We start from the raw sequence: 27083 nt of genomic DNA, 5'->3' as shown, positions 1-27083 counted from the left end.
TCTGGCACTTGTCCTGCAAACTCAACCCTTCATAACCCACCGCCCCACTGCCAGGATAAACAGTCCAGCATGTAGGTATGCAAATTAGTTTGCCAGAGCCACGCCGTAGTTCTAATAATTTTTTATGAGACAAAATTAAATTCAAATTATACCTTTGTGCCCGGATGTGTATATTATCCTACATGTATGCTCATGATAGCACTAAAATAATGATATTTGTGATTTTAGGGGCAACCTTATTAACATATGTGTCTTTCCTAATACCCACCAAACCAAATCATTGAAGAACTAAGGCCCCCAAAGAGCTAATAACAATCAAATAACTCAAAATGAACATTCCACTCTGAAAGTTGGACACAAATTCAATTAAATCTACTCCAATGCACCCCACTTTTCAAATGTCATTTGCTAGACCCCCGGTTGGTATGCCAAACAATTTGTGCTTCTGTGACATTTAATATCCCCATATTGCACTAGTTGGATGTGGGAATGTACAGATTGCTTTAATTATAAATAATTGGGTATTTATTGAAAACAAGGATATCAGGCAAACAAATAGCTACTGGATAAGTTAACCCCGCGCCAGAATAAATTATTCAAATGCCTACAAGTCTTTCGGTCGAACAGCAAAGGGAAGTCAACAAAGTTAAAACAGAAGCTTTAAGGATTCTCCATAATTTATTTTCCCTATGCTATCATTTAATAGGACCTCCATAAATTGGCGAACCAACTTTTCTGACATTATACCTTGTTAGCTAGCAATTAGCAAATTAAAATGAAATCAGGCGCAAATTGCACATAAATTATACAATTGCATGTTGTTTCGTATATTTCAGCAATCAGAAGCAGCCACAGAATGCAAATGGAAGGCAATCAGAAAAAGGTTCAACATACATTCTGTATGTTTTCATTTTTTTTCCTGTTTCCTCCCTCATGTAATTGGTAGCCAAAAAGTGTTTTAAATGTTGCATACTAGGTCATACCCAACATTGCTGCAGGCTTAATTTTATGTTTTACTTTTAAAGCCAAAAACAGTTGCAGCTATTCTAAAAAATATGAAGAATATGTCTTGTGGCTCTATTTTTTTAATTAAATAAGTTCTCTAGTGCACTTGTTATTCCTTAGAAATATTTTAAAATTTTTCGCATTTAATATGGCCAAGTGCTTTTGGGTTTCTCTCAAATATTTTCACTTTTGAACCTCGCCCTGGGCCACGAAATATATGAACTTTTTCTAGACTAATTAATTGTTATGTGGATCGTATGAAATTCCTATTTTTTCAATTATTTTACATGCTTCCGGCTATTCTGACTTCTGGGCATTGCGGCATGGCGCAAATCGTTAAAGTGGCAAGACTATAAAATGCCAAAAACCCTTCAGAGAAATGGACTGGCCCAAAAGAGGCAGAGGTGACAGTGGTAGGTGGTGGTGGTCGGTGGCGGTCGGTGGTGGTCGGTAGTGTCATGGCCAAACTGCCTGTCATCCGGCCGCAGTGCATCATTAACAGCCCTGAGCTGGGTAATAACGCCGACAACAGATGTGGCCATAGCTCAGGCGTCCCATCTGAGACCCCAAGTACTCAGTACCAGCAATCAAATTTGGCAAAACTAACGAACTGGAAATTCACTTCACAAAAATTGAGTCCCAGTCAGTGGAAGTTTTTTCTCTGAATATTTAGAAGTTTTATTTTTTCAGAAGGTATTCTGCCGAAGAGAATCTATTTTATCAATTTCAGTAAAACTTTTTTTAATTTAATTTAAATAAATTGGGTAAGAGATGTGAGAAATAGAGTGAGCTTTATGAAAAGCGATGTATACTTCAAACTATTACAAAATAATATTCTCATCCTTAAAAGGGTATTAAAAAGCCATATTTTGGAAACACTTTGAAGCTTGGGTATTAGTTTGCAATGCTGATATGCGGTTGGCATACATACTGGTAACCAGTCAGTTATCCATACCGAAAAGCTGACAAAACTGACAGTCACACCAACTCACACACGACTAAGCAGGGGTACAGTCACGCCCGGGATTGTAAGGCTGCAAGGCGATTGAGGCCGGATGTGGGAGTACAAAACTGATTCACTTTGTGTGGACTTTGCCGCATGATTGCGCCTAAGGATGCACCACATTTTTTTCATATTACATTTTTGTGACTTTGCCGAAGCAAAAGTTTTGATAAACTGCACTGCACCCCGCGGAGCACTAGTTTAGGTCCTGGAAAAGTTTCCGCAAAGTTTTCATAAAGGACCATGCAACCTTTAGATTAAAATCTGCAAAGCGAATTAATTATAAATTTCATTCATTGTTTTGCGTTTTATCCAATATATCTTAGCCTCGTTAGACGGTCCAAGGTTGGCTATAAGTACGCCGTAATTGCGTTGCAAAGTTAACCGGATATTTTGTGTAGTAAGCATACCGTAATAAGACTAATTGAACAAAGGCTTCCACAAGAGCTAAGCTGCTGCAATTGAACCTCCATCTGGATCTGGAGTGGTGCTGAGTCCCAGTTAAAGCTAAACTTAATTGGTGGAACAATTAAATCAGAAAAACACACAACACATCAGCTAGTTGTGGGGTCTGTCGTATGCAGGATTTTCACACACGAGTCCTTTGAGCGGCTAAACAATGCATCCCAACACAAAACAAAGCACCTCCATGTGCTGCGATAAAAATGTGTGTTAGACATTGACTTGTGAACAAGTTATTTGCGAGATTTTTTCATTACATGTTCCCGAAGGGAAAGCATTTTTAGAATTTCTTTGAATGGTTTAATTTCTGACTCAGCTTCATGAAAATTTGCGGGGCTTGTATCCTAATGGAAATATTCTTTAATATTCTAGTCATGGACAGATATTTTTTGTGGACTTCCATTATCGAAGACTAATGTAATATTTAGTTTCATAGCCATTGAAAGAGTATTTCTTCAATCAATAACTCTCCAGTTCGTTATGATAGACATTCAGGAACTGTTTGTTGTTTTCATTTATAGCCGCAGCTCATTGCTGGAAGCTCTCCCCTCCTAGACAAATAAGAATGGCACGCAGCACGCACTTGCACTTCCGGCCGCAGGCATGCCGCATATTGAATGCATCCAATGGGAAATGAAATAAAACAGAGACAGCCTGCGAGAGGAGGAGCATGGGAATATTAAGTGTTTTTTTATTTATTAATTTCGATAAAAATACTACTTAACGAGAGGATTTCATTTCGTTCTGGTCTCTTGACAAACGAAAAGTGCGTAATATGCAATAGTGAACGGCTTTGTCCCTTAAGCCAGTCATTGTGCTTTTTCCGGCCGTGTCCTTGTCCGGAGCAATCAACATTGGCATTCTTCGGCTTGCTCCTTCTCTGTCGGTGGCATTTTGCCTTCTTTGTTGGCTGCAACCATTTCCATTCCGTTCTCCTGGCCGGAAAGAGCCAGGACAACTGTCGGATAAGAGCAGGAGCTGCAGGAGGAGTAGCAACCAGAGATGGAGATGGACAGAAGCATGCTTTACATTTTTACCATGCAACTTCATTTGACTCATTTGCGCTTTATTGACAATTTATAAGGATTGCCGAGCTGCGAATTGGCAGTAAAACCTTAATGTAAACGTCCTCGCTGAATATAAAAATGGCTGACAAAGTGGCTGGCAAAACTGAATAGGAATTTAATTTCAATTTCAAAAGGAAGGATTGAATCGCCCCAGCATCGGTAAGGAAAATCGATACGCGTGCGACAAAGCCGTCTTAAGTCGCCCATTCAGTGCTGGCCTAGCCAGAGTATCAATAACCCGACGCATCTACAATGCCAGTGCCACATCGCCATAGGTCGGGAGTCAAACTAATAGATTTCCTTTTGATTGGCGTGCTTATCTTTTCAACCATCAACTATCAACCATCAGACAGCACACATATATTTGATGGCCTAAACAGGAAATGGGAATTGCGCAGAAATGGCTGCCATTGAATTTGATGCGTGACAGGAAGAATCTAATTTATGGCCCGGTCCGTGTCTGAGTGCCACAATTGGTTATGCATAAAGGGCTCTCAGTATCACTCCATGTCCTTTTTCTCTGTCCCAGTTCCAATGACAAGTCCCAGTTGGTTTAACCCGAAAATTGCTGGCACAACAAACTTGCACTCGGTCGGCAAACAATTATTACAAAAAGCAAACCTTCGCCGGCACACACGCTTGCCCTCGAAACACAAAAGATGAGCCCCCGAGCGTAGACACAGATAAAGTGATGGGCAACAAGTGCATTTCATTCCTTCGTCCTTACTACCAAAAATTCTGTCTCATCCCAGTGATTTATTGGGTTCAAGTCCTAGAAATGGTCTGTGAAAAAAAATGAAGAAAACCCAGAGAAGATAAAAACTGAAATATGAAGGAGGAAAGACTAGGAAATGTTCTGTGTCCCGAACACTTTATGCGTGCCACGCTGCGTATGCGTATTATCTGCCCCCTGTATGCATGGCTATGTAATCTATGCTAAAAACAGGGAGCAGAATACTGAGAGATAGAGGGGGCAAAAGCCGGAGAAAAGGACAGCCGACGAATGTATCTACAGCGTAGTTGAAATTCAAATTGGATTTGCGAATGTAATGGACAACGGGCAACTGTATGCAGTCCGGTGAGAGCTGGCTAAGACCAAGTTGGACCTTTTACGCCAAACACATGCGTATTCCCAAGGCTCGGTCTTCCTTTTGTTGATTATGATTTATTATTCACTTGGAGTTCAAAACTGAAACTTTGAATTGATTTTTGAGGGTATCATAACAACAGCTGTCGAAAAAAATTATGAGGGAACACAAGGGATCAGAAACCACACGGATATGAATTTGCATAAAAATATTAAATATTAAATGCGATCCATTCTTATATTTAGACAAGATTTTTTTGCAAAGAAAATTCATTTCTCTTGGTAATATTTTTATTCTTATTATTAATTAAAAAAAAAATTCTTTAAGTTCTTATATTTTAAAAGCTAAAATATATTAAAATTATAATTTTTTTTAAAAGGACATATTCCTGCATTTTGCTTTGACTTGAATTATTCAAAATATTGCGTATACGCCTAGCGGTACACAGCTGCCGTCGACGCCTTCGCTGCTGCTGCTGCCGTGGGGCTGCTGCTCCACCGCAGTCGCTGCCTCCGTCGCCGCCCACTGCCGGCAGCGCCATCGTCGTCGGACGCTGCCTCCGAGTCGCTCGTTCAGTTCGGTTTTGCGGGTCGAGCGTGTGCGAAGCGCTCAGAAAACTGCGCACGAAACGCATCGAGAATCGGTTGGAATTCAGAGGCCAAAACGCGCGTTTTTCAAATTCGCAGTATTTATGTATTATTTGGAAACGCGACTGCTTTTGGTTTTTTCAAGTGGATATAATTGTTGAAAATCTTGTATGCCCAGCGGTTTGGGCTTATCAATGAGGCAGCTGTAGCAGCCGCTGCCCCCACAAGGCGATAAGATAAAAGCGCATAATTAAAAGTAAATAATAAAGTCACAATTTGATCTTGAGCGGCCGCAATGTGCTGCAACAGAAAGGCAAACTATAAATAACCCGTTGAGAAAAAGTGAAATTGAAAATTGTCGACCAGATGAGTTTTATCTGCCGGCTGGCGACGCCGCCAAATGTGAAATGAAGTGCTTAACCCATGCTCGCAATTAACACTTTTATATCGGTACAATGACACAGAAATATTAATGTTAATCTATTGGCCACAAAAAACCTCTCCAGCTTACCACTATCGATCTGCCTTTTGATTTGTTATTCAAATATTTACGGAATCCGCAATTATTTATTTGTCAATGTCGATTGTTTACAATTTCAGTTTCCTAGGCACACAATATATTTGATTTATGGCACAAGCATGCCAATACTGCACACTTCTGACCAAAAATGGCCCACAGACTATGAATTGATTGCGAAATGAATGTAAAGGGGTTCTAGATAGAAATATTAAGTGGCATTTGTCCTCAAAATATTTAATTTGTCTTTTTCGCAAAATGATACCTTGATATGTTTGTGCTTTGTTCCAAATATTAGCCATCGGAGCAAACAAAATACTTAGAACCAGCAGCCAGTAGCCAGATTCCAGTCTCAGTAGCCAAACTTGTTTTCAGGTGCAAACCAACAACAGAATTGGGTTCAACCTGCATGTTTTATTAGGCTTACGTATATTTTTTCTGGGGTTTCGTTTTTTCGGTTGGTTTAATTGCTTTGCCAGAGATATTTATGGAACGGCCAGTTGGCATAAACGGTTTATTCCATCGCTCCCTCCAATTGTCCCAAAAAAAAAACTAGGCATTACAAAATGTTCTGACAAACGAGTGACATGAAGTGCGAAAATTTATAAAACTATCGATGTGCTGGGGCACTCCCCAGGGCACCCGGCAGTGTTGACAGACGTGTTGAACTTGAAATACCATTCGTAAAGATATTTCACAAAAAAGTATCTTAGAGAGCTTTTAAATACATCACTATAGGCTTTCAAAAATTGGTTTAAAATCCCCCAGAAAAGCGCATCTAAGCTTCGACTATTTTGATAGTTTTGTTTAGATTTTCGTACTTCTCGGGTTCGCGTCCTCCATGGAATATTCAACATTGTTCACATTTTGTTTTCATTTTGCCTGTTTTGTTTTGGTTTTTTTGCCCGTTCAATTCTCGCAGCATAAAGTGTGCAAAGTACAAATAAATGTTCATCGTAAATATTTGTAAAAGTTTTCTTGTAAAAGGGAAACACTCACACCTCCCCAGACCGCACCGAGCTAGTGAATGAAAACAGTGCAATTGAAACGCCCACGGAAAGATCGAACTTAAAACATGTTGGCCCAGTCATTCTACTGCATTCTGTCACCTGTAGCAGGTGCTTGAATCACAACATGCAAATGGCTAATTAAATTGATTGATAAATGCAATAAATAGCGTAATTGATATGAGTTCATTGGAATTAAAAAGTATTTCCCATGCAATTTGTTTACACGACTAATGAGTTATAAGTTTATAGCAAAATGGAGGCATTATTATTAGACTTGCCTTGCCGAATTCCACGGAACACTGGATGTTCATGGCGTTCATTTTTTACTATTGTCTGCGATTACCCAACTTCAAGTATTACGCGTCGTTCAATTGTGTTTTTATTTTCTTAAAGTAAAGCTAAAAATAAACCATACCCTCAGAATATGCAGCTCATATTTCTCTCGGCACAGAAAAAAAAAGGAAAACAAAAATATGCCATGCCAGCACAAATCCAACCAACAAACAAATAATAAAGAGTCCAAAACAATAATATTAGCCAACAAATAAGGAGAGTAGTAATGACCGCAAAGAAGGCTATTAAAGTGGTGATATTAACGACCATATTAATACCCTAATAAGCGTATCAGCAAATTAGTGATAATTAATAAAGCCAATGAATAATTTAAACCAAAAGGCAACTGTGAATAAATGATTTGGCGTTGATCCAATAAACTTTTCATAAACCTCAATCAGAACAAATAATTTAATTGGCCGAATGATAAATTAAGCGACGTTTAACGGTTCCAGCTTGTCAGCCTGGTCAAAATGGAAAGCACATCATTGCCGGTTTATTTGCATAGTTTCAGATTCCGAAAAGTAATTATCCAACATGGCCCAGTCGAGCGGGTGGGAGGAAGGGGCGAAATTCGACCGGGCTATACGCTCTATAAATAGATACCAACAAACCGACAGGTGACGTCGGGCTTAGTGCCCATTTGGCCAGTTGGCCAGTTGACCAGTTAAACAACCTATTAATAAAGCGTGAACTTCATTAGTCAGAGGCGAGAGAAACAAATAAATGAATTAGCATAAGCCGATGAACAGCTGGCTGAATGGATGGATGGATGAATGAATGGACATAGCTCTTTCAGGCCTTATCCGAATGTGCGAATTATAGATTAAAGCCTCATAAATCATTCGGCCCAATCACAGTGGGAGATGGTGGCCTAACGGCATCTCAAGACACCTATAACGATTGAAAGCTACCTGATTGAACGATGAGATCCGGGGCAGGGGTAGGTAGCCGGGGCTCCACCGACGGGGGTCTCCTAATCCACGGCACGTGTAGCCTCTTATGGCTTCAAAATACTCCAATCCAAAGCGTAGAAAATTGAACAGCCACAATATAAATAATAAAAAATTCAAGTAATAAACACAAAAAAGTGCATGAAACAAGCAACAACAACCAAACCCACCAGGGAGAGCTTGGACTGTCTGGCTGCCGTTCAAGCCGCAAATTGACCCATATTTCCCATACAGCAGTATTTTTGGCGTTTGACGAATTGTTTTTTGGCCGTTCAATTAGACAACCTTGGGAATTGAGTTACCCTGCGTCTGCCAGGCATCAATCAAAACTGAAATAACTGAAAGTGTTGGCAACTGTCGGTGTCACAGGAAATAAGTTTGCTGACAAGCTTAAAACCACAAGATTATTTTGGGATACAAAAATATGTATTTAATATATTTTTTATCCCAAAAAATAATCTTGGATCAAAAATATAAAAATTACATATACGAGAACGCCAAAGGGCATCATTACGGGGCTTTAACCATTTTTTTGGACGTGTTTCTTGTTGGCCAAAATCTATTGTGGCAACTTTTTCTTTTCGGCATTGTATTTATTACTATTGTTTGTTTGTCTTTGGTGCTTTTGGCCACATTTAAATGCCCTGGAGGGCTCTTTTTGTGTCTGAAGCTATTTTTAGCTTTAAAAGTTTATCTTCATGGCTTTATTCACATTCGGATGAAGTTTAATGAACGGATAGCTGCGGCCGGTGATGATGATGACCGACGCGGCGGTGAATGGAGAAAAATTGGTCAATAGTTATCTGGCAGAATGTTTGGCAAGACCAGGAACTGTCCCCGATAAAGCGATTGGAAGATTCTGTCGAATCATTCTTCAGGGTACAACAAAGCCATTCTCCACGTTCTTTACTTACTTTCCTAATTGCCGTTAAATTTGCAACGAATTCGAAATCTGGGGGAACCTACATGCTTATAGATTTTGTAATATTCCAGCTGCGGAATCGTTCCAACTAATTTAGTACAAAAGCCCTCCGAATACGTGTCAACCGCAAACAAATTCTACCCAGCACAGGTGAAGGTCAAGAGAATTTTAAATACCGCATTTCGGTTTATTTTTAGCCCTTTTGTTTTTATATGCCTTGTCAGCTTGGAGTGAGTTTAAAAAATTATATTCTGTTTACGACTCTCAATCAATTAATTTTTTTCGCGTTTCGCACACACAAAGTTCAAGCCAGCAAATACAAAAAATAAGATCTCAGGCTGGTTTGTATTATTTGGATTTATTTCATTTTTTAAAAATCCTTTGTTAGTCAATTCTGATTTAGCTTGACTTTCTAGGCCTATTCCTAATTTGCATATGGAAAAGTAAAGTTCAATCAAAGATCTACGGCTAAAAATAGGAGAATTCTTATGTAAAAGAATTGTGAAATTGTGAACAATCTGAAGTCCAACCCAATATAGAAAGTCGGGGATTTACGGTTGAAATTCTAATAATAATATATAATTTATTCAAAGTCCCAAATTTAATGCCTTTGCAATGAGTGGATGCAAAAATTTTGGTTTATAATTAGAGAAATGACTAAATTCAAGTCATTCTAAATGAGTTCAAAATTGTATACGTTTTTTATGGAATTTAATTGCGAGAGTGTCTGGACTACGACTTGTATTTAAAATCCCCTGATCGAAACAGGCACACACAAGTGTTTTTTTCCTTTAAGAATGAACTGCAATGTGGCTTGGCTTGTTCTACACGGGTTGCATTTAAAAATACAAATATTAAATATTATTGTTTTGCATTTTGGGCTTCTCTCTCAATGGCTGGCCATCTGTGCCATCAGACGCATCTTGGAACGCTCCAATAATTCTGTTCTGACAATAAACTGCAAAAGTGTTAATTAAAATTTATTGCGAAAAAGGGTTAAAACATGTCCAGTGCATACGGTAGAGTGAGAACCAGTTTACTAATGAAAAGTCCGAGACGGATAATTAAATTTGAACAATCGACGGTGATTAATAAAAATTGAGACACACAAAACAGTGCAATTAATAAACAAAAAATTCCAATTTGCCTCAGGTCGCCGGGCTGCGTCGCTCGCAAAATGAATTAAAGGAGACGAGCTGTGATAAAATAATAAAACAAAAACAAAGTTAAGATTGTTGAAAAATAATCGTATACATTAAATACTCGTATGTATAATGCGATCAAAATCAGTGACAGAGAGCAACGCTTGACGAACACGAACCGCGTAAACCATCAAACAAATTAACTCCAGGAGCCTCTCCCTCCGAGATGCCCCAGGCTGGCAAATCACTCCGCCCCAGAAAACGAGGACAGTGCCAGCTTCCGAATCTCCTGCCGCGGCTGCTGCTCACCCTGCTGCTCCTGATCCCTAGTCGGGGACTTACGGCGGCGTGGTTCTACGATGCGGAACCCTCGGGGGGCGGAGCTGGCTCTGATGAGCACAGCTTCAAGACGCCGGAGACGAAGAACTCGCACAAATCCCAGACCACTGAGCTGGTGCAGCACTTTCGCACCAACGACGGCCATGGCAACGTGGCCCACAGGCAGCTGGTATTCGTGGCACTCCTGCCGTCCGTGGAATCGGATAACAAGAACGACTGTATAATGCCCAAGGTCCTGCCAGTGCTAGAGCTGGGTATTCGGCACATCCAGAGTCTGGGCTTCGTGGGCGGCACTCACTTCGACATCCAGCTCATATCCCGGGACACCTTCTGCTCGTCCAAGTACGGTCCCATCGGCTTCTTCGAGATCTATACCCAGTGGCCAGAGGTTAACGCCGTCTTCGGCTTGCCCTGCGAGTACGTCCTGGCCCCCATCTCCAGGTACGCCGATGTGTGGCAAGTTCCCGTCCTCACCACCGGTGGCAATGCTAAGGAGTTCAACAAGAAATCGGAAAGCTACTCCACCCTGACGCGACTCAAGGGCGCCCAGGTGAACAATCTGGGCAATGTGGTGCGGGCAATCCTAAACAGCTTCAACTGGACACGCACCGCCCTGATCTATCAGAACGAGAACGCCAAGACCAAGGGAAACTCGGTGTGCTTCCTGTGTCTGGCCGCCATCCACGACACCATCGAAGAGCACTCGGTCTACCAGCTGGGTTTCGACACCTCAACCTGGACCAAGGCGGACATCACGCGGATGCTTAAGAATGTGGCCATGCAAACGAGAAGTAAGTGGTGATGTTCTTAGAATCTTTGCAATAAATATTAAACGAAAAATGAAAATTCTTAAATAATTTATATTTTATTTAAAGTCAAAATCATTTCCTATACATATCGACCTTATTAGTCACATTACACCCATGTGATATCTGTAATGAAACTAAATAGAGACCTTGCCACTTGACCATCTGATGCACTTGCCGTGCCAATGAATGTCGGGCTGCATCCACCCTGAACTCCCAGACCCCATTGCGTGCAACATTGAAAGCGAAATCGATCTAATTATAATTGGCAAACGTAACAACGACAAGTTCAAGAAACCAAATAAATAGGAAGCAGTGTGTAGATGCACCAAATCAAGCCACAGGCCAAAGCAGATGGTGAATGTGCCATAATTACAATATTATTTATAGTCGTTCTGGTACTACGCCGCGTATGAGCAATGTTTGCCAACAAACGTACACGCTGTGAAATGTATTAATTTAATGAATTGAAGGTTCCGATCAGAGGAGGAACCCGTGCAGTTAATTAAAACATCACATTGGCAAACCATAGCCCAGCGGTTATTGAGCCGTCAGCTGTCATAGCCGAATTATAGACAGCTGATAGTCGCATATTAAGCATACGCACCATCAACCCGCTCGCCTACTTGCATTCTTGCAATGCGCTGGTAACGAAATTGTTTAATTACGGCTCATTTAATTTCATTTAATGGCAATTAACACAGTAAATAATCACAATCGTTATTCATATTTTGTGAGGCAGTCACAGCATTACGATTAACAGTCCTATGCAAATCGAATTTTAATTGCGAAAAAGCTGCGAGAAAAAAAAAACTAGGGACTAGCTCTTGGCAATGGTGGGGGAACGCGTTCTGTTCATTGATTTGCACACATACGGTGAAAGCTATTAATTTCATAATGGTGCATTTGCTTTAGCTAATAAAATCAAAATCGACTGCATCGGATATCAAATGCCGAAACAATCAATTTTACAAGTATTCAAGCCTTGATTTCAAATGATGCCAAAATAATTCAATTTCTTACTTAATGAAGCATATTAATGGCTTGCATGCTCCTGGAATACTAAATGCTTCGTGTCTGCCAAAAATTATTTGGGGAAGCCGACAAAGAAAGTGGAGAATTATTGTTCAGATTTCTAACAATAGAACCGAGTTCAAGGGCAAAGAAATGATCAAGCACATGTTTGATATAAATCAGGACGTGATTTGTGTTTTTATTCAAATATTTAATTTTTTGACAAAAATATATAAAATAATAAAAAAAATATTATTTTATATAAAATATATAAAATATATAAAAATATATAAAAATAAATAAAAATTCCAATTTGATAAAGAATCTTTAATGCATTTTCCCCGTTTTTGAAGGGGACCCTCCAGAAAATTTGACAAAAAATCGAAAAAATAATTTATTCCTAAATTTTGATAAAGATTAATGGAAAATCGACTTACAAATCGTTTAAGGTATTCCGCTAAAGAATCGGATGATTATTCTTTGAGATATGGCCTTCGCAGGTGGCCATATTGTCGTTCCATGCATTTTCCCCATTTTTGAAGGGGACCCTCCAGAAAATTTGACAAAAAATCGAAAATATAATTAGTCCCTAGATTTTGATGCAGATTGATGAAGAATCGACTTACAAATCGTTTAAGGTATTCCCCTGAAGAATCGGATGATTATTCTTTGAGATATGAGCTTCGCAGGTGCCCATATTGTCGTTCCATGCATTTTTCCCATTTTTGAAGGGGACCCTCCAGAAAATTTGTCAAAAAATCGAAAATATAATTAGTCCCTAGATTTTGATGCAGATTGATGGAGAATCGACTTACAAATCGTTTAAGGTATTCCCCTGAAGAATCGGATGATTATTCTTTGAGATATGAGCTTCGCAGGTGCCCATATTGTCGTTCCATGCATTTTCCCCATTTTTGAAGGGGACCCTCCAGAAAATTTGTCAAAAAATCGAAAATATAATTAGTCCGTAGATTTCGATGCAGATTGGTGGAGAATCGATATACAAGTTAAATAAGATAGAAATAGGCAAAGATATGGCCTTCGTTGAGGCTCATATTGACCTTTCATTCTATTTTTAGAAATTTATTGTGGACTCCAAAAAAATTGACAAAAAATCTGGTGGCCTTTTATGGGGGTCATATTGTCATTCTGTTAAAGCAAACTTTGATACCGTCGGAAGATATTCCTCACCTTTTATTGGTAATTTGATAACTTCCTGGACTCGTTACTTATTTATTGTTTTCGTATTGTTTTAAAACAAGTACATTGTTTGCGGATTGATTTATGAATAAAAGTGATTATTTAAATTTGTATACAAATTTTACAACTCAGGCCCATGATTCATTTCACTTCAATTATGCTCAACAATGCCTTTTTGGATATATATGTATGTATGTAACATAAATATTATGACTCAACTGGCTGCTCACAAGAGCGAGACATGTAATATATAAAAGCAGGAGACAACTAAGGAAAATAAAAATTTTATAATTAAATCAAGTCAATTGCACATTTGTGCCCTGAACTTGAAATTGTCTGTACGGCTTCTACGCCTCCTCTGAGTAATTATATTTCTGCCAGAAAGATTCAAGATGACGTCGAAAGTTCTATTATGAGGCAAGAGCTCTGCGCTGAAATTGAAATTGATTGTCTTGGGTGTTGAGATGCAAGTTGATATGTGAGTATCAATGAATGGTGAAAGCTTAACAATTAATGTGGCATTTGCTTGCATTGTGGCATAGTTGTGTCGTATTTGTGATTGCAACATATTTGTACAGCAAATATGGCAACATATTTGCATATCAAGCTTTGTGGACAACACCTCCTATATGCAACTACATGTGCAATGTATTAGTTTATGCTGGATTCGATAAATCCTAGCTGTTTGTAAACTTCATTGACAATCTATTTTAGTTGATGGAATTAATACGAGCTGAGTAATATTTTTTAATTGGGAGTTTACAATACTAAATAATTGCATGTAAAAACCGCATTAGATTGTCAAAAAGATCCTTTACTTAACAAATAAAGGAGGAGGAGATCAAAAGGAGTTTATTAAACATCAATCTTTTGAAGATTCTATTTGGCTTAAAGTGGTTCATCAACAATCAAGATTTTACCATTCTCTTCTGATCTAAAACATATCGAGAACTTGTTCAAGTACTGTCAAACATATATCAACTTGAACCTGAAGTACCATCAAGATTTTTTCGAGTTTTAATTTAAGAAACAATGTGATTTTGTGCTTCTCGTTTGGAATTACGCTTTGCATTCACTGACGTCAAAGAAACTGACTGACAGGCTTACAAGTTTCGTTTCGAGACGGAGAAGCTTTAAAATAAATTAATACATTTTTAATGACAAGACCAGCGGCTGTGGTTGGTTGCCTGTTAGACTGGTAGCTTCCACAAATAAGAAAAAAATCACCCATTTATCGATCTTATTTTGACTTTTATTTTTAACCTGTCTGGGGTTTCTTTTTTTTGCTTTGCAGTTGTCATAATGTGCGCCGATCCGCAGTCGATACGTCAAATTATGCTGACAGCCGAGGAGTTGAATATGATCGATAGCGGCGAATACGTTTTCATCAATATTGAATTATTTTCGCGGTGAGTATCTCAACAGAAGACAAACATATGAATTACTTAACAAAGTCAGATACACATACGGGCAAACACAAAAGGTGATCATTTATAGCAATTGCCAAACAATTTGTTGCCTTTCACTTTGATCGAATAACAAAAATAAAACATTTGTGAAAAAATCCACGCGCACATTTTGTGAAAAAAAAGTTTATATTCTTTACAAACTGCGCATGAACAACATTAGTCAAGGTTGTTAATGTTGTGAAATGTTATGTACCAAAGCACTGGACAAAAATAGCTTCTGCATTTACCACACAAGAGCCCTAACTATTTTTAAATTGAGGAAATTCCATATTTCGGCACATGGCCGATCGATTAAAGCCCCAGTCTCAACCTCATCTCTCCGTCTGGTCGCAGCCGTCCGAATAATGGCCAAAAGGCAAAGTGCTCAAGCCAGACTCCGAGCCAAGTTCATTATGATTATCCATAAGCATTAGTGCTGAGTAATGCCCAAGCTTCTTTGTTTGCTGAAGCAATCTCGCAGACCAGCTCTTTTGGCCAGGTCTTTGTTTTTGACCCGCTTATAACACTTCTACGGGGGTGGTGTTCGATTCAGCCTGGAATTCTTTCTAAAATTCCACACTAAATATATAGAATTGCAACGGCTTGTATTTGCATGTGCATTTAATGCATTCTAATCGCCCGACCTTCATGACACTCGCAATCAATGGAAAATTATTGCGTATATACACAGTAATCTATATACTAACTGTACATAGTATGTGATGCCGGTACGTTACTTGGATTAGCTAATCAATTTCCTGTTTTAAAAAAGATCGAACTAATCGGAATGCTATGCGATTAAAAGCCAACCACGAGATCTTATAAAAATGTAACTTAATTAAAACCCATTCCCAGAATTTCATAAATTCCTTTCATAAATACGCTAAGAAAGTAAATCAATAAATTTAAATGCTTCCAACCACTAACAAGCCCCAAATGATAACAGGGTAAATATACTTCGGGGTGGACGGGCAGAATGGGGTCTTGAGGGGTCTAATGAATTCCAAATGTATTTACAATTTACATGAAGTCGAACATAGGAGTATTGGTTCTCATAGGCCTTTGTATGTGGAAACCACACACTTAGTGTGTGTTTTCCTTTGTATGTGGAAACCACACACTCTATTTATAAACATTTTATGACGCATATCAATAGCTGGTAATAAAATCAAACCAAAGGCAGCACAAAGGCGAATTAAAACTGCATTGATAACAAAAAACTATATTTACAAAAAAAAAAAGAAGAACAAATCGAAAAACCTCTAAGCGTGATTACAATTAAAAGGGCAAACTACAAAGATTACATTCAGTATACTCCGGGCTATGAAGTGTAAACAAATGATATAAAAAATTAAAAAATACCACAATGCTTTTAAGTCTTAATGATTACAGAGTACTGTCTATTTTAGTGTATACTTTACTTATATTTTTGTTTAAGTATTGCATAAAAAATAAGCGGTGTAATATAAAGAATATTTTTAAAATGGATACTTATTACTAATTACATTTTATAAATGTATTCAGCGATGTATACAAACAAATATAAATACACTAGTGTTAGCTTTAAAAATGTTTTTTCCTAAACTCGATTAAAATAAAAACAACATAATTTATATAATAAATAAATTTATATAATTTATATTACAAACCAAAAAAATAAAGTCCATAAAACCAAAGAAAACCAAACGATTCTACTTTTTTGATGGACTACTGTATGTGCCAGATTGAAAATGATTATTCGAATTTATTTAATTAATATAATATATGAATATATGGGTTTTTTGATTTTTAGGGTTCCCTATCTGACGTCCCAGCCGTGGTACGATAAGAACGATACGGATTTGAATAATGAGCGGGCACAGAAGGCCTACACCGCCATGCTGACCGTAACACCCAAACAACCGAATGACAACGAATACACGCGAGTCTCCAATGAGGTGAGTTTTGGTGGCTCCGGTTGGGGATGGGAATTACAGGCATTTGCATGGAAATGGATGTGGAAGCCAATTTGAAAATTTTTGCAGATTTCTTTTGTTTTTACGCTGGTTCTTTCGCCTCTTTTGGCCAGCCGTGTTCCTCTTTTGGCCAGCCTCATGCATACTCAATGCCAGTGCACGTTCCAGTGCCCTCGGCCGCAGACTATTTTGCATTGGGGCGGGGAGGGGGCTTTTGGGCATTGTAAACAATATTCTGTTGATACATGGTAAATTACAACAATGCCCACAACACCTGAAAGTAAATGCCAGAGGAGCACTTAACAAGACTTTGAACGTTACAGACTACTGCCTCTTAATAGTGGAAGTAAGAGGTGTTAAGAAGCAGTTCAGAACTTTATAAATTTTTCGCTAATAGGATTTATAGTTCCCAACAGTTTTCTTTAAGAAATTCAACTTTAATCGCTAGTTTTCTAGGAAAACGCAGCTCTTGCCAAATCCATTCCAGCCTCGCTGGCCAAAGAAGGACGGCAAACAAAATCCGCCAGTTGCCAGTAGCGGATTGGAGTGCGGTGTGCAATAATTTCCACATGGATTGTGACAAAACGTTCTATAGAAGTTCCTTCTTTATCCCGTCTCCGTTCCGAGTGAGCGGACGCGTAATTGAATTTTCACGGGGGCCAAAGCAATTAAAGGGGGAAAAGCGTCGCTGGAAAAGCGCACAGCAATTGATGCCCCTTGGCGGCATTTGGTTGACAGGGAATGGGGCTTAGGGAATGGGGAGAATGGAGCGAATCTAACTGCCAGCTGAAGAGAGATTAATGCGTCTGGGATTTCCCACTCTGTGTCCCATTTACAGATCAAAGCCATCGCCGCGGAGAAATACAATTACACGTTCAGCGACAACGAACCGATTTCAGCATTCGTCACCTCCTTCTTCGACGGAGTCCTCCTCTACGCCAATGCCCTGAACGATAGCATCCGGGAGGATCCCTCCATGCTGACGCGTCCCATCAACGGCACGGACATGGTGCGCCGCATGTGGAACCGTAGTTTCACTGGCATCACCGGAAACGTGACCATTGACGCCAATGGAGACCGACTCTCGGCCTACTCTCTCCTGGACATGAATCCCAGCACTGGACGCTTCGAGATAGTGGCCCATTTCCTGCACAATCGGTTGGAGTTTGAGGCCAACAAGGAGATACACTGGGCAGGAGATCGCGAGGAGGCGCCACCGGATCGTCCTAGTTGCGGATATGATGGTGCCTTGTGTCCCGATAATTGTAAGACCCTGAATTTTCAAATCTAATCTTTTTATCTATAATTTCAACTACTGTTCAGCTCTACCCGGCTATGCAATCCTTTCGATCATCCTGGGCAGCATGGTGGTAGTGATGGCCGTGTGCTTTTTCTTTGGCTATCGTCACTACATCGCCGAGGCTGAGATCAACTCGATGAGCTGGAAGGTGTCCCTGGAGGATGTGATGTTTCGGGACGCGGCCGAGCGGGGACTACGCGGCTCCTTCCACTCTCTGGTGAAGCAGAGCTCCCAGCTGACCCTAATGTCTGAGGACATGGTCTCGATCAACGGCGATCGGCAGATCTTTATACCGGTGGGTATGTTCCGTAAGAGCAAGGTGGCCATCAAGCCCATCGAAGTGGACAACGTGCACGGCCTGCTCACTCGCAGCCTGATGCTGGAATTGAAGCGCATGAAGGACCTTCAGCACGACCATCTGGTCAAGTTCTATGGAGCCTGCTTGGACCAGCGTCGCAGCTTCTTGCTAACGGAATACTGTCCAAAGGGATCCCTACAGGACATCCTGGAGAACGAGCAGTTTCAGCTGGACTGGATGTTCCGACTGTCCCTGATGCACGACATCGTGAGGGGCATGCAGTTTCTGCACAGCTCGGATATTCGGTCGCATGGCAACCTCAAGTCCTCCAACTGCGTCGTGGACTCTCGCTTCGTGCTCAAGATCACAGACTTTGGACTGCACAGCCTGCGGCGGACGAGGTTCGATCTCGAGAGTGATGGCGGCAACTGCAACAGCCACGCCTACTGGAGCAGTAAGTTATTAAAGTTTTTAAAGATTAAGTTAATTAAATATGTATAAATAATACGTATATAATTTTTAAAAAATACTTTAACATCAAATATATTCTTTCTTCAGAGCTGCTGTGGACGTCCCCTGAGCTGCTGAGATTGGAACACCAAAGGGCACCCGAGGGCACCCAAAAGGGCGACGTCTACGCCTTTGGAATCATTGTGCATGAGATAACCACTCGACAAGGTCCTTTCTATCTGGGCAAGTGTGCCTACGAGAAATCCCCACAAGGTATGCAATGGAATTACTCTTATGGCCCTTATGGCCTCTCCCGAACCCTCTCAACCCGCCATCCACTTGCTCGTTTTCGTTTCGTGTTGTGGCCGATTTTGTCTGTACGGAATTTTAATGCCGGATTTTTGCACATGCTGCGGTTACTCCGGTCCGTCAGTTGGCCTTTCGGTGGCAAGTGTGGTTTGTGGGCATGTGGGAGACAGGGCAAATTAGCACGAGACGTGCTGGAAATACTCCAGGCGAAGCGAAAGTATGTATTTCTCAATTCCACGACCAAAAATCTCAAGAATGTTGATGTGTTTCTCAAACTTCTTAAATAGATTTATATTGAAATGACTTAATATTCGACAACCTTAAAGATAGAAACCCAATAGTAGATCTACAAGTCAGCCTAGATACTTTTTAGCCACTTTAAGGGTTTGATTTTGGTTTTTTTATTTCAAATGCCAAATAATGAAAACCAAAAGTGATTTGGGGTTGCGCTGGTTTTTTATTGTTTTGCGCCACCACACTTAAAGTTCCGACCCTCGAAATATATAGAAAACTTTAAGCCCGTTTACGAGACTAGCGCCGATTTGAATTGCCGTTGGAAACTTGGTCTTCGAGTTGGCAAAAGTGTGTCGACCGTGGCTGGCAGACACTTGACGGATTCATCAAATTATGCTGCGCCCCGGCTGTGGGAATCAGAAGTCACTCGTCCTTCGCAGTGGCACAGCCACTTGTCTGCCAGGCAGAATGCAACTTTGGCAGCCACTTGCCAAGAGAGAGTTGTGTCTGTGGACGAATTTAATTGCGGTCTTGGCGCTCTGGAAATCGAAATCAAATTGCAGGCTGGCCAAAAAGTTGCTGCCTCTACCAAATCACGAACTCTTCTGGGGGCGAGACACGTCCACGCAGACGGAATCGGTACGGGGTATACTCCAACCGCAGAAGAATGGCATCAAGGCCCAGCAGCCGGGTATCTTCCTTTTTCCCAAACCAATATCCTTATCCATGCTGCGTACTTTGTCCTTGCTCCTGCTCTTCGTCGGGGAGCTTATCCTACTGGGGCTTTTGCACAAAGGCCCTCCTGATGGCTCATGTAGCGCCAGAAGATACTGATTTTGTTGCTGCTCCAGCTTCTGGAGCCACTCGATGCGGGATCTGCCCCAGCTGCAGCGGTCGGCATGAGGGGATGACTTTCTCATGTCCAGAAAAACCACCTCGGCATCCGTGGGTTCAGGTCTTACCTCCGAGCCGCCACATTGTCTCTTTCTGGATTTGGATAGCCGACGCATTGTCGAGCCGACGGTCAGGTTTCTCAGAAGATCCGCCAGCTGGTCGTGGGGCAGGCACTTCTTTTGCCGGCAGATCGCCTGAAGCAGGAGTTCGTGGGGCTGACGATCGCGAGCATACGGTCGTAATGGCCTCTCCACCAGAAAGGGACACACCCAGTCCAAATATTGTTTCCTGGAGCACATTAGAGTTGATGGTGTTGTTGTTGATTGTCTGGGCAACAGGATATGTATGTGTTGACACAAAACAACACTAAACACAAGGAATTTACATAACTGACTGACGAAAAAATGCTCCCATCCTAATTCAAGATATTCAAATTAATTCAAGGCCTTCTCCTATTGCAGAGATTATCGAACTGGTTAAGGGATATCATCCGCAGCGAATGCAGAAGCCCTTCCGACCAGAGCTGGAGCCCAATGGCGACACAAAAGCAGACATCAATGGCATCATTCGACGTTGCTGGGCCGAGGATCCTGCCGACCGCCCAGACTTCAATACCCTCAAGTCCATGATAAGGAGGTTCAACAAGTAAGTTCCTCTTCCATCACATATTTCCAAATCAAAAGTCATATAAGTCCTTTCTTTCAGGGATAATGAAACGGGCAATATAGTAGACAACCTACTGAAGCGCATGGAGCTGTACGCCAACAACCTGGAGGAACTGGTGGAGGAGCGCACCCAGGACTACCACGAGGAGAAGAAAAAGTGCGAGAAGCTGCTCTACCAGCTGCTCCCACAGAGTGTGGCCGCACAACTGATCAGCGGACAGCCCGTGGTGGCGGAGACCTTTGACCAGGTGACGATATACTTCAGTGACATCGTGGGATTCACGGCCATTTCGGCGGAGAGCACGCCCATGCAGGTGGTGCAGTTCCTTAACGATTTGTACACCTGCTTCGATTCCATAGTGGAGAACTTTGATGTGTACAAGGTAGAGACGATCGGAGACGCCTATATGGTGGTGTCAGGCCTGCCGATACGAAATGGCAACCAGCATGCCCGGGAGATAGCCCGTTTGGCTCTGGCCCTGCTGGAGGCGGTTCACAATTTCCGTATCCACCACCGCCCGGAGGACCGGCTTAAGCTGAGGATTGGCCTGCACACGGGAGCCTGTGTGGCGGGGGTAGTGGGCCTGAAGATGCCACGCTACTGTCTCTTTGGAGACACGGTCAACACTGCCTCTCGGATGGAGTCTAACGGGGAGGCCTTAAAGATTCATATTAGCGAAACTACCAAACAGGCTCTCGACGAGTTCGGCACCTTCGTGACCACCCGACGTGGCTTTGTTCCCATGAAGGGCAAGGGTGAGATGCTCACTTACTGGCTGGAGGGGGAGGTGCCGCGTCCCGATAGCCTAATCTCCCCCAGCAAGCTAATGCTAACCCGTCGATCATCCCTTAAGCAGCCCCAACGCAGTCAGTCTCATCACCTGCACAAGCAGTACTCCGAACTGGTAGTGGCCTCACCCCCGCCCCAGATGGTGGCCACGCCCACCATTGCCCTGCCACCGCCGCCCACTTCCCTATCCAAGGACTCGCCCAATCTTCGGGTGAAGCGCAAAATCAGCTCCAGCTCCCCGAAGCTGAATGGCAGTAGCTTCGACTATCACAAGACTGAGAATTTGTATCTGGAGCCCCAGCAGCGCCAGTGCGACATCTACAGTAGCCGCAGTCTGCGGGACATGGAGGAGACCTCCGACAGCTGGGAGCTGGCCCACTTCCGGCTGCCCCTAAGTGGAGCCCTCAAGAGCCACCATCACCTCAACAACAACAATAGTCATAACTATGCGCAATCGAATTCTAGCTCCAATCTGAGCGGCATCCTGCAACCGCCGCCGATGATGATGATGGGTTCCAGCAGGGGCGCCCGGCTAAAGCCCTCGCCCACGATCTCAACGCTGCTGACGGGCGCCAGGGCAGGAGATGCCGCAGAAACCGGAAGCATTGGCAGTGGCCAGATAAGGATCAAGTTTGCTGAAGGAGATGAGGCACCCTTGCTACCTGCAGTTCCTCCGCCCACAGCTTCACCGTCGCTGCCTCTGAACGCTAGTCCCCAGAGAAGTGGCAGTGGAAGCGGGAGTGGCAGCAACTGCGGCAGCACTAGCGTTGTAAACCAAAACATTCCGCCGGAGGGCAATCACTACGGCTACCTGGTTAAAAGTTTCAAGCAGCAATGTCCCCCAGTGGCGGGCAGTGGCGTCACCCAGCCACTCCTGGCAAAGATCAACTCGTAGCTATAAGCCAGTGGTGGGGGGCAGTCAAAGTCCGCCCCCCACCCGCACACCACCCACTCGTAATCATATGCATATTAAAGGTACTTGTTTGTGATAATAAGTTAAACCCAAGTTGAACAAGTTAGCGGTTAAATTCTTTAGTCGACCGAATCAAATTCGAAATTCGTACGGAAAATCTTCTGAAAATGTTATTTAGCGTTTAATTGTCCTTTCCTTTTACTCATAAGTAGCGAATTTTAAATGTAATTAATCGAAAAAGAAGATTTAAAAAACAAAACTCGATGTATATAGAAAAGTACTCCCAAGACCGATTTGTTCCTTGCACTTTGAATATTAATTTTCTCCAAACTCGGAAACTTATTTTAAAGTAGATATTAGCTTAATTGTTAAGCGTAGGCAATTTGTGAAAATTTCGTGTAAGTAAAGTATTAGATGAATATGAATATTTATTTTTAAAATTTACGAATAACAAACTCTGTGTAAACTATTAAATACAACTATTATATTGCGATTGAAACCAGTTTAATGAATTTTTAGTGGTACTTCAGATTATGTTTTGATTTAAATTTTAAAATAAGAAGAAAATTATGGAGTTTAAAATCGGCAAAGAATTTTGAATAGTCGTGCCAAGAGCCCGGGATTATTTGAAAATGTTTTATTCAGCGCTTTCCAACACTTTTTTCAGTACTGCCACACGGCCCAAATCGCATAGATCTGGCAGCCCCAAAAGCGACAAGTAAATAAATAACAACACAAAAAAAAAAAAATTGTCGAGGTGCGATCTTGTTGCCGGAGTTTTAAATCGTTAATTGATTTAATTAGTTATCCGGTTTCATCTGGGCCCTTAAGTGCGGGTAAGTGCTTTGCGAAGGAAGGTACCCACAAAAATTTGGGCCATTGCATAATTTTACATAGCCAATGGACTCGATGAATTGCAACTTTCCACGGTCCACACGAGCCCCATTCTGAATTAAATATAATTAAAAGCTGAGAGAATTTGCACTGAAAGTGTGGTTTCCCTATTGGTGTCGGCTGATTATTTGGTGATTAGTTGCGAAATTGCGCCCGCCCCATAAAACAAAGTAATTGTTCAGCGAACACTCACAGCCCGGGTTTATCTTTTTCGTTTCCATCAGGGCTATCAGAGCTTATCATTCAGTGTGTTTTACTATTACTCTTCTGTCCGTCCTAGGAATAAGGCCTCAGAATGTTGTACTGCCCGCCCAACGTGACTCTCAGTGAGGTCTGGACAAAGCATGGCATCTCCCACTGCTTCATGGACACCGTGGGTCCGGCAGTCTATGGCGGATTTCTTGTGCTCTTTGGCTGCATTCAGCTCTTGATGTACAGGAAGTATGCCACCCGTATCACGGATCCCACTCAGTTTTCCAGATCGCGCCTGTATGCCGTGCAACTCTTCCTCCTGCTCTTTCTTCCTGTCGTGGCGTTGCTTCGCTTCTTCCTGAATGCTCGAATATATCCGGACAGTGTCGTCTATGGTTACATGGTGAGGAGGGAAACTCTCCTTGTATAAATTATATCTATAAATTATATATATTTTTTTTCTTTCTATAGATCTTTTCAACCTGCGTTGTGTGCGTCTCCTACCCGTTTAGTATATGTTTGATCCTAAAAGAACGCTTCTATCAGCTTCCTTCAGTACCCACTCGTGGGCATGGCCTCATTCTTTTACTCTTTTGGACGCTGGCTTTCATCAACGAGTCACTGGCGTTTATAAACCTTCGCCACGAGGACTGGTGGTTCCATCTGAAATCGTAAGTTCAGCCTGGGAGATATTTATTTAAAATCAGAAATTATAAATCCATGTCTTAACAGCAACAAAGATGCCATTGAAATGGGACTGTTCGTTACCCGCTTCTTTTGCTCCCTGCTCATATTTGTTTTGGGTCTCAAGGCGCCTGGAATTATGGCTCCGTATAACCCGCACCAAAGGCTAGACGACTCCTCCAGCGAATCCCAAGGAGCAACGCCTACAGGTTCTGCTTTTAGGAATGGTTGGCGCAAACTGCGGACATTGTTTCCCTACCTATGGCCCAAAAAGGATCTGGCCTTGCAGCTGGCGGTAATTGTGTGCATTATACTGCTGATTGCGGGACGAGTCATAAAGCTGTTTTTGCCCATTTATCGCAAGAAGTTGGGTAGGTCAGGGTATCTTTTGAATTGAGTCACATTTTGCTAATTTCATCTTTTTACAGTGGACAGTTTGACCATTGCACCCATTATCTTCCGCTGGGACTTTGTGCTTATCTATGTGGCGCTATCCTTTCTTCAAGGGGGTGGCACTGGCAGCATGGGACTGTTTAACAATCTGCGCACTTTCCTCTGGATACGTGTACAGCAGTACACTACCCGAGAGATCGAGATTGAGCTGTTCAGGCATCTGCATCAGCTGTCTTTGAGGTGGCACTTGCACCGGAAGACCGGAGAAGTGCTACGAGTCATGGATCGTGGCACGGATTCCATCAACAACTTGCTTAATTACATAGTCTTCTCCATAACTCCCACAATCCTGGATCTTCTGGTGGCTGTGGCTTTCTTTATATACGCATTCAACTGGTGGTTTGGACTAATCGTATTCCTCACCATGTTTTTGTATATAGGTAAGCTTTAAAATCAATGTAATAGTTCCCATCACTGATCTATTTTTCTCCTTCAGCTTCTACCATTGCAATTACTGAGTGGCGGACACAGTACCAGAGACGGATGAATTTGGCGGACAATGAGCAACGTGCCCGCAGTGTTGACTCCCTGCTGAACTTCGAAACCGTAAAGTACTACGGGGCAGAGCACTACGAAGTAGACTGCTACAGGGAAGCCATTCTGAAGTACCAAAAGGAGGAATTCCTCTCCATGCTGACACTGAATATGCTAAACACGGCCCAAAACATAATCCTGTGCCTGGGACTGCTGGCCGGATCCCTGCTCTGTGTTTATCTGGTGGTTCATCATCAAACACTGACTGTGGGTGACTTTGTTCTCTTCTCCACTTACCTCATGGAGTTGTACATGCCACTCAACTGGTTCGGCACTTACTACCGGGCCATCCAGAAGAACTTTGTCGATATGGAGAACATGTTTGACCTGCTACGCGAGGAGGAGGAGATTGTCGATGCGCCAGGATCTTCCCCACTTCTGACCGCCGGTGGTTCCATTGAGTTCTCCAATGTGACCTTTGGATACTCTCCAGAAAAATTGGTGCTACGCAACGTGAGTTTTACAGTGCCCGCTGGGAAAACTGTGGCCATTGTAGGACCCTCGGGAGCCGGCAAAAGCACCATTATGCGACTGCTATTCCGATTCTACGACGTCCAAACGGGAGCCATTCTGATTGATGGCCAAAACATAAAGTTGGTTCAACAGCAAAGCCTGCGACAGGCCATCGGAGTCGTGCCACAGGATACAGTTCTTTTCAACAATACCATCTTCTATAATATCGAGTATGCCAAACTGGGTGCCTCTGCGGATGCAGTTTACGAAGCTGCCCGAGCTGCCGATATCCATGAGAAGATTCTCAGCTTCCCGGATAGCTATGAGACCAAGGTTGGAGAGCGGGGTCTGCGACTCAGTGGCGGAGAGAAACAAAGAGTGGCCATCGCCCGGACCCTCCTGAAAGCCCCCATTATTGTGCTGCTCGACGAGGCCACTTCTGCTCTAGACACGCATACGGAGCGGAATATACAGGCTGCCTTGGCCAGGGTTTGCGCCAATCGTACCACAATTATAGTGGCCCACAGACTGTCTACCATCATCCACGCAGATGAAATTCTCGTGCTGAAAGAGGGCAACATAGTTGAGAGAGGCCGACACGATCAACTTGTGCTGCGGGATGATGGAGTCTATGCGGACATGTGGCAGCAGCAGCTCAAGAACTTGGACACGGATCAGAGTGGCTCAGACAACGGCGATACTGGCACGGATTCGGGATCGGAGAAACGCAGTGCCGGTGGTAAAGGACCAGGACCCGCAGCCGGACCAAGTGGTGCTGGAGTCGGTGGTGGTGGTGGTGCTCATTTTAGGGCAGGACATGCTCACGGAGGAGCGCGTTAGTCCTAAGACGGACAAACTCAAAGTACTTTTTGTTATTCCTGTTTCCATGTGATTAATGGTATATTGTTATAGGTCTGAGCTGTTCGTCAAAGTCTAAGTTCGTCTTTAAGTAATCTTATACGCTACTCTTATATTAAATAAACACTTAGATTTTTATAGACAATCTGTGGGAGCGTAAGAGCATTGCTTTTTAAGAAGTACAAATAAAAAATAATAGCTAACTTTCAAATAATTTGTAAAAGAAATTAAAGGACCAAACATCCAGTTTGTTTCAACTCCGTGTTTAAGATTAGAGAAGTATCTTTTAGGATTATTAAGAGCAGAGGCAA

The 27083-nt window shown here is 42.1% G+C and overlaps 3 protein-coding genes across 7 annotated transcripts in view; 2 read left to right on the top strand and 1 right to left on the bottom strand.

Annotated features, from left to right (window-relative positions):
* Positions 1–23203, top strand: part of LOC108129823 (atrial natriuretic peptide receptor 1) — a 37186-nt gene extending 13983 nt beyond the window's left edge. For 2 of the 5 annotated variants that reach the window (XM_070281052.1, XM_070281051.1), the window contains exons 5-11: positions 14743–14857; positions 16689–16833; positions 17690–18116; positions 18175–18903; positions 19008–19172; positions 20798–20981; positions 21042–23203. In XM_070281052.1, coding sequence (XP_070137153.1) covers positions 14743–14857; positions 16689–16833; positions 17690–18116; positions 18175–18903; positions 19008–19172; positions 20798–20981; positions 21042–22686 — 3410 coding nt within the window. In that variant the 3' untranslated portion in view covers positions 22687–23203. Of the gene's footprint in view, positions 1–5218; positions 5469–9863; positions 11220–14742; positions 14858–16688; positions 16834–17689; positions 18117–18174; positions 18904–19007; positions 19173–20797; positions 20982–21041 lie in introns of those variants that run through there. The other 3 variants (XM_017248079.3, XM_070281054.1, XM_070281053.1) reach the window with 3 other exon arrangements.
* LOC108129825 (uncharacterized) lies at positions 19646–20741 on the bottom strand. Its single transcript, XM_017248080.3, has one exon. It carries the CDS (start codon positions 20633–20635, stop codon positions 20036–20038), a length of 600 nt encoding a protein of 199 aa, XP_017103569.2. The 5' UTR covers positions 20636–20741; the 3' UTR covers positions 19646–20035.
* A 205-nt stretch (positions 23204–23408) lies between the features above and the next one.
* Hmt-1 (ABC transporter ATP-binding protein/permease Hmt-1) lies at positions 23409–26986 on the top strand. The gene is made up of 6 exons (XM_017248335.3): positions 23409–23540; positions 23879–24193; positions 24262–24461; positions 24523–24845; positions 24903–25307; positions 25364–26986. Exons 2-6 carry the CDS (start codon positions 23894–23896, stop codon positions 26752–26754), a joined length of 2619 nt encoding a protein of 872 aa, XP_017103824.2. The 5' UTR covers positions 23409–23540; positions 23879–23893; the 3' UTR covers positions 26755–26986.
* The last annotated feature ends 97 nt before the right edge of the window (positions 26987–27083 follow it).

The sequence above is a fragment of the Drosophila bipectinata genome, chromosome 3R, assembly GCF_030179905.1.
Source record: "Drosophila bipectinata strain 14024-0381.07 chromosome 3R, DbipHiC1v2, whole genome shotgun sequence".
In the NCBI taxonomy this organism is placed as follows: Eukaryota; Metazoa; Arthropoda; class Insecta; order Diptera; family Drosophilidae; genus Drosophila; species Drosophila bipectinata.
Note: the sequence above shows the minus strand (reverse complement) of the source record. Positions and strands in the feature narration are given on the sequence as shown.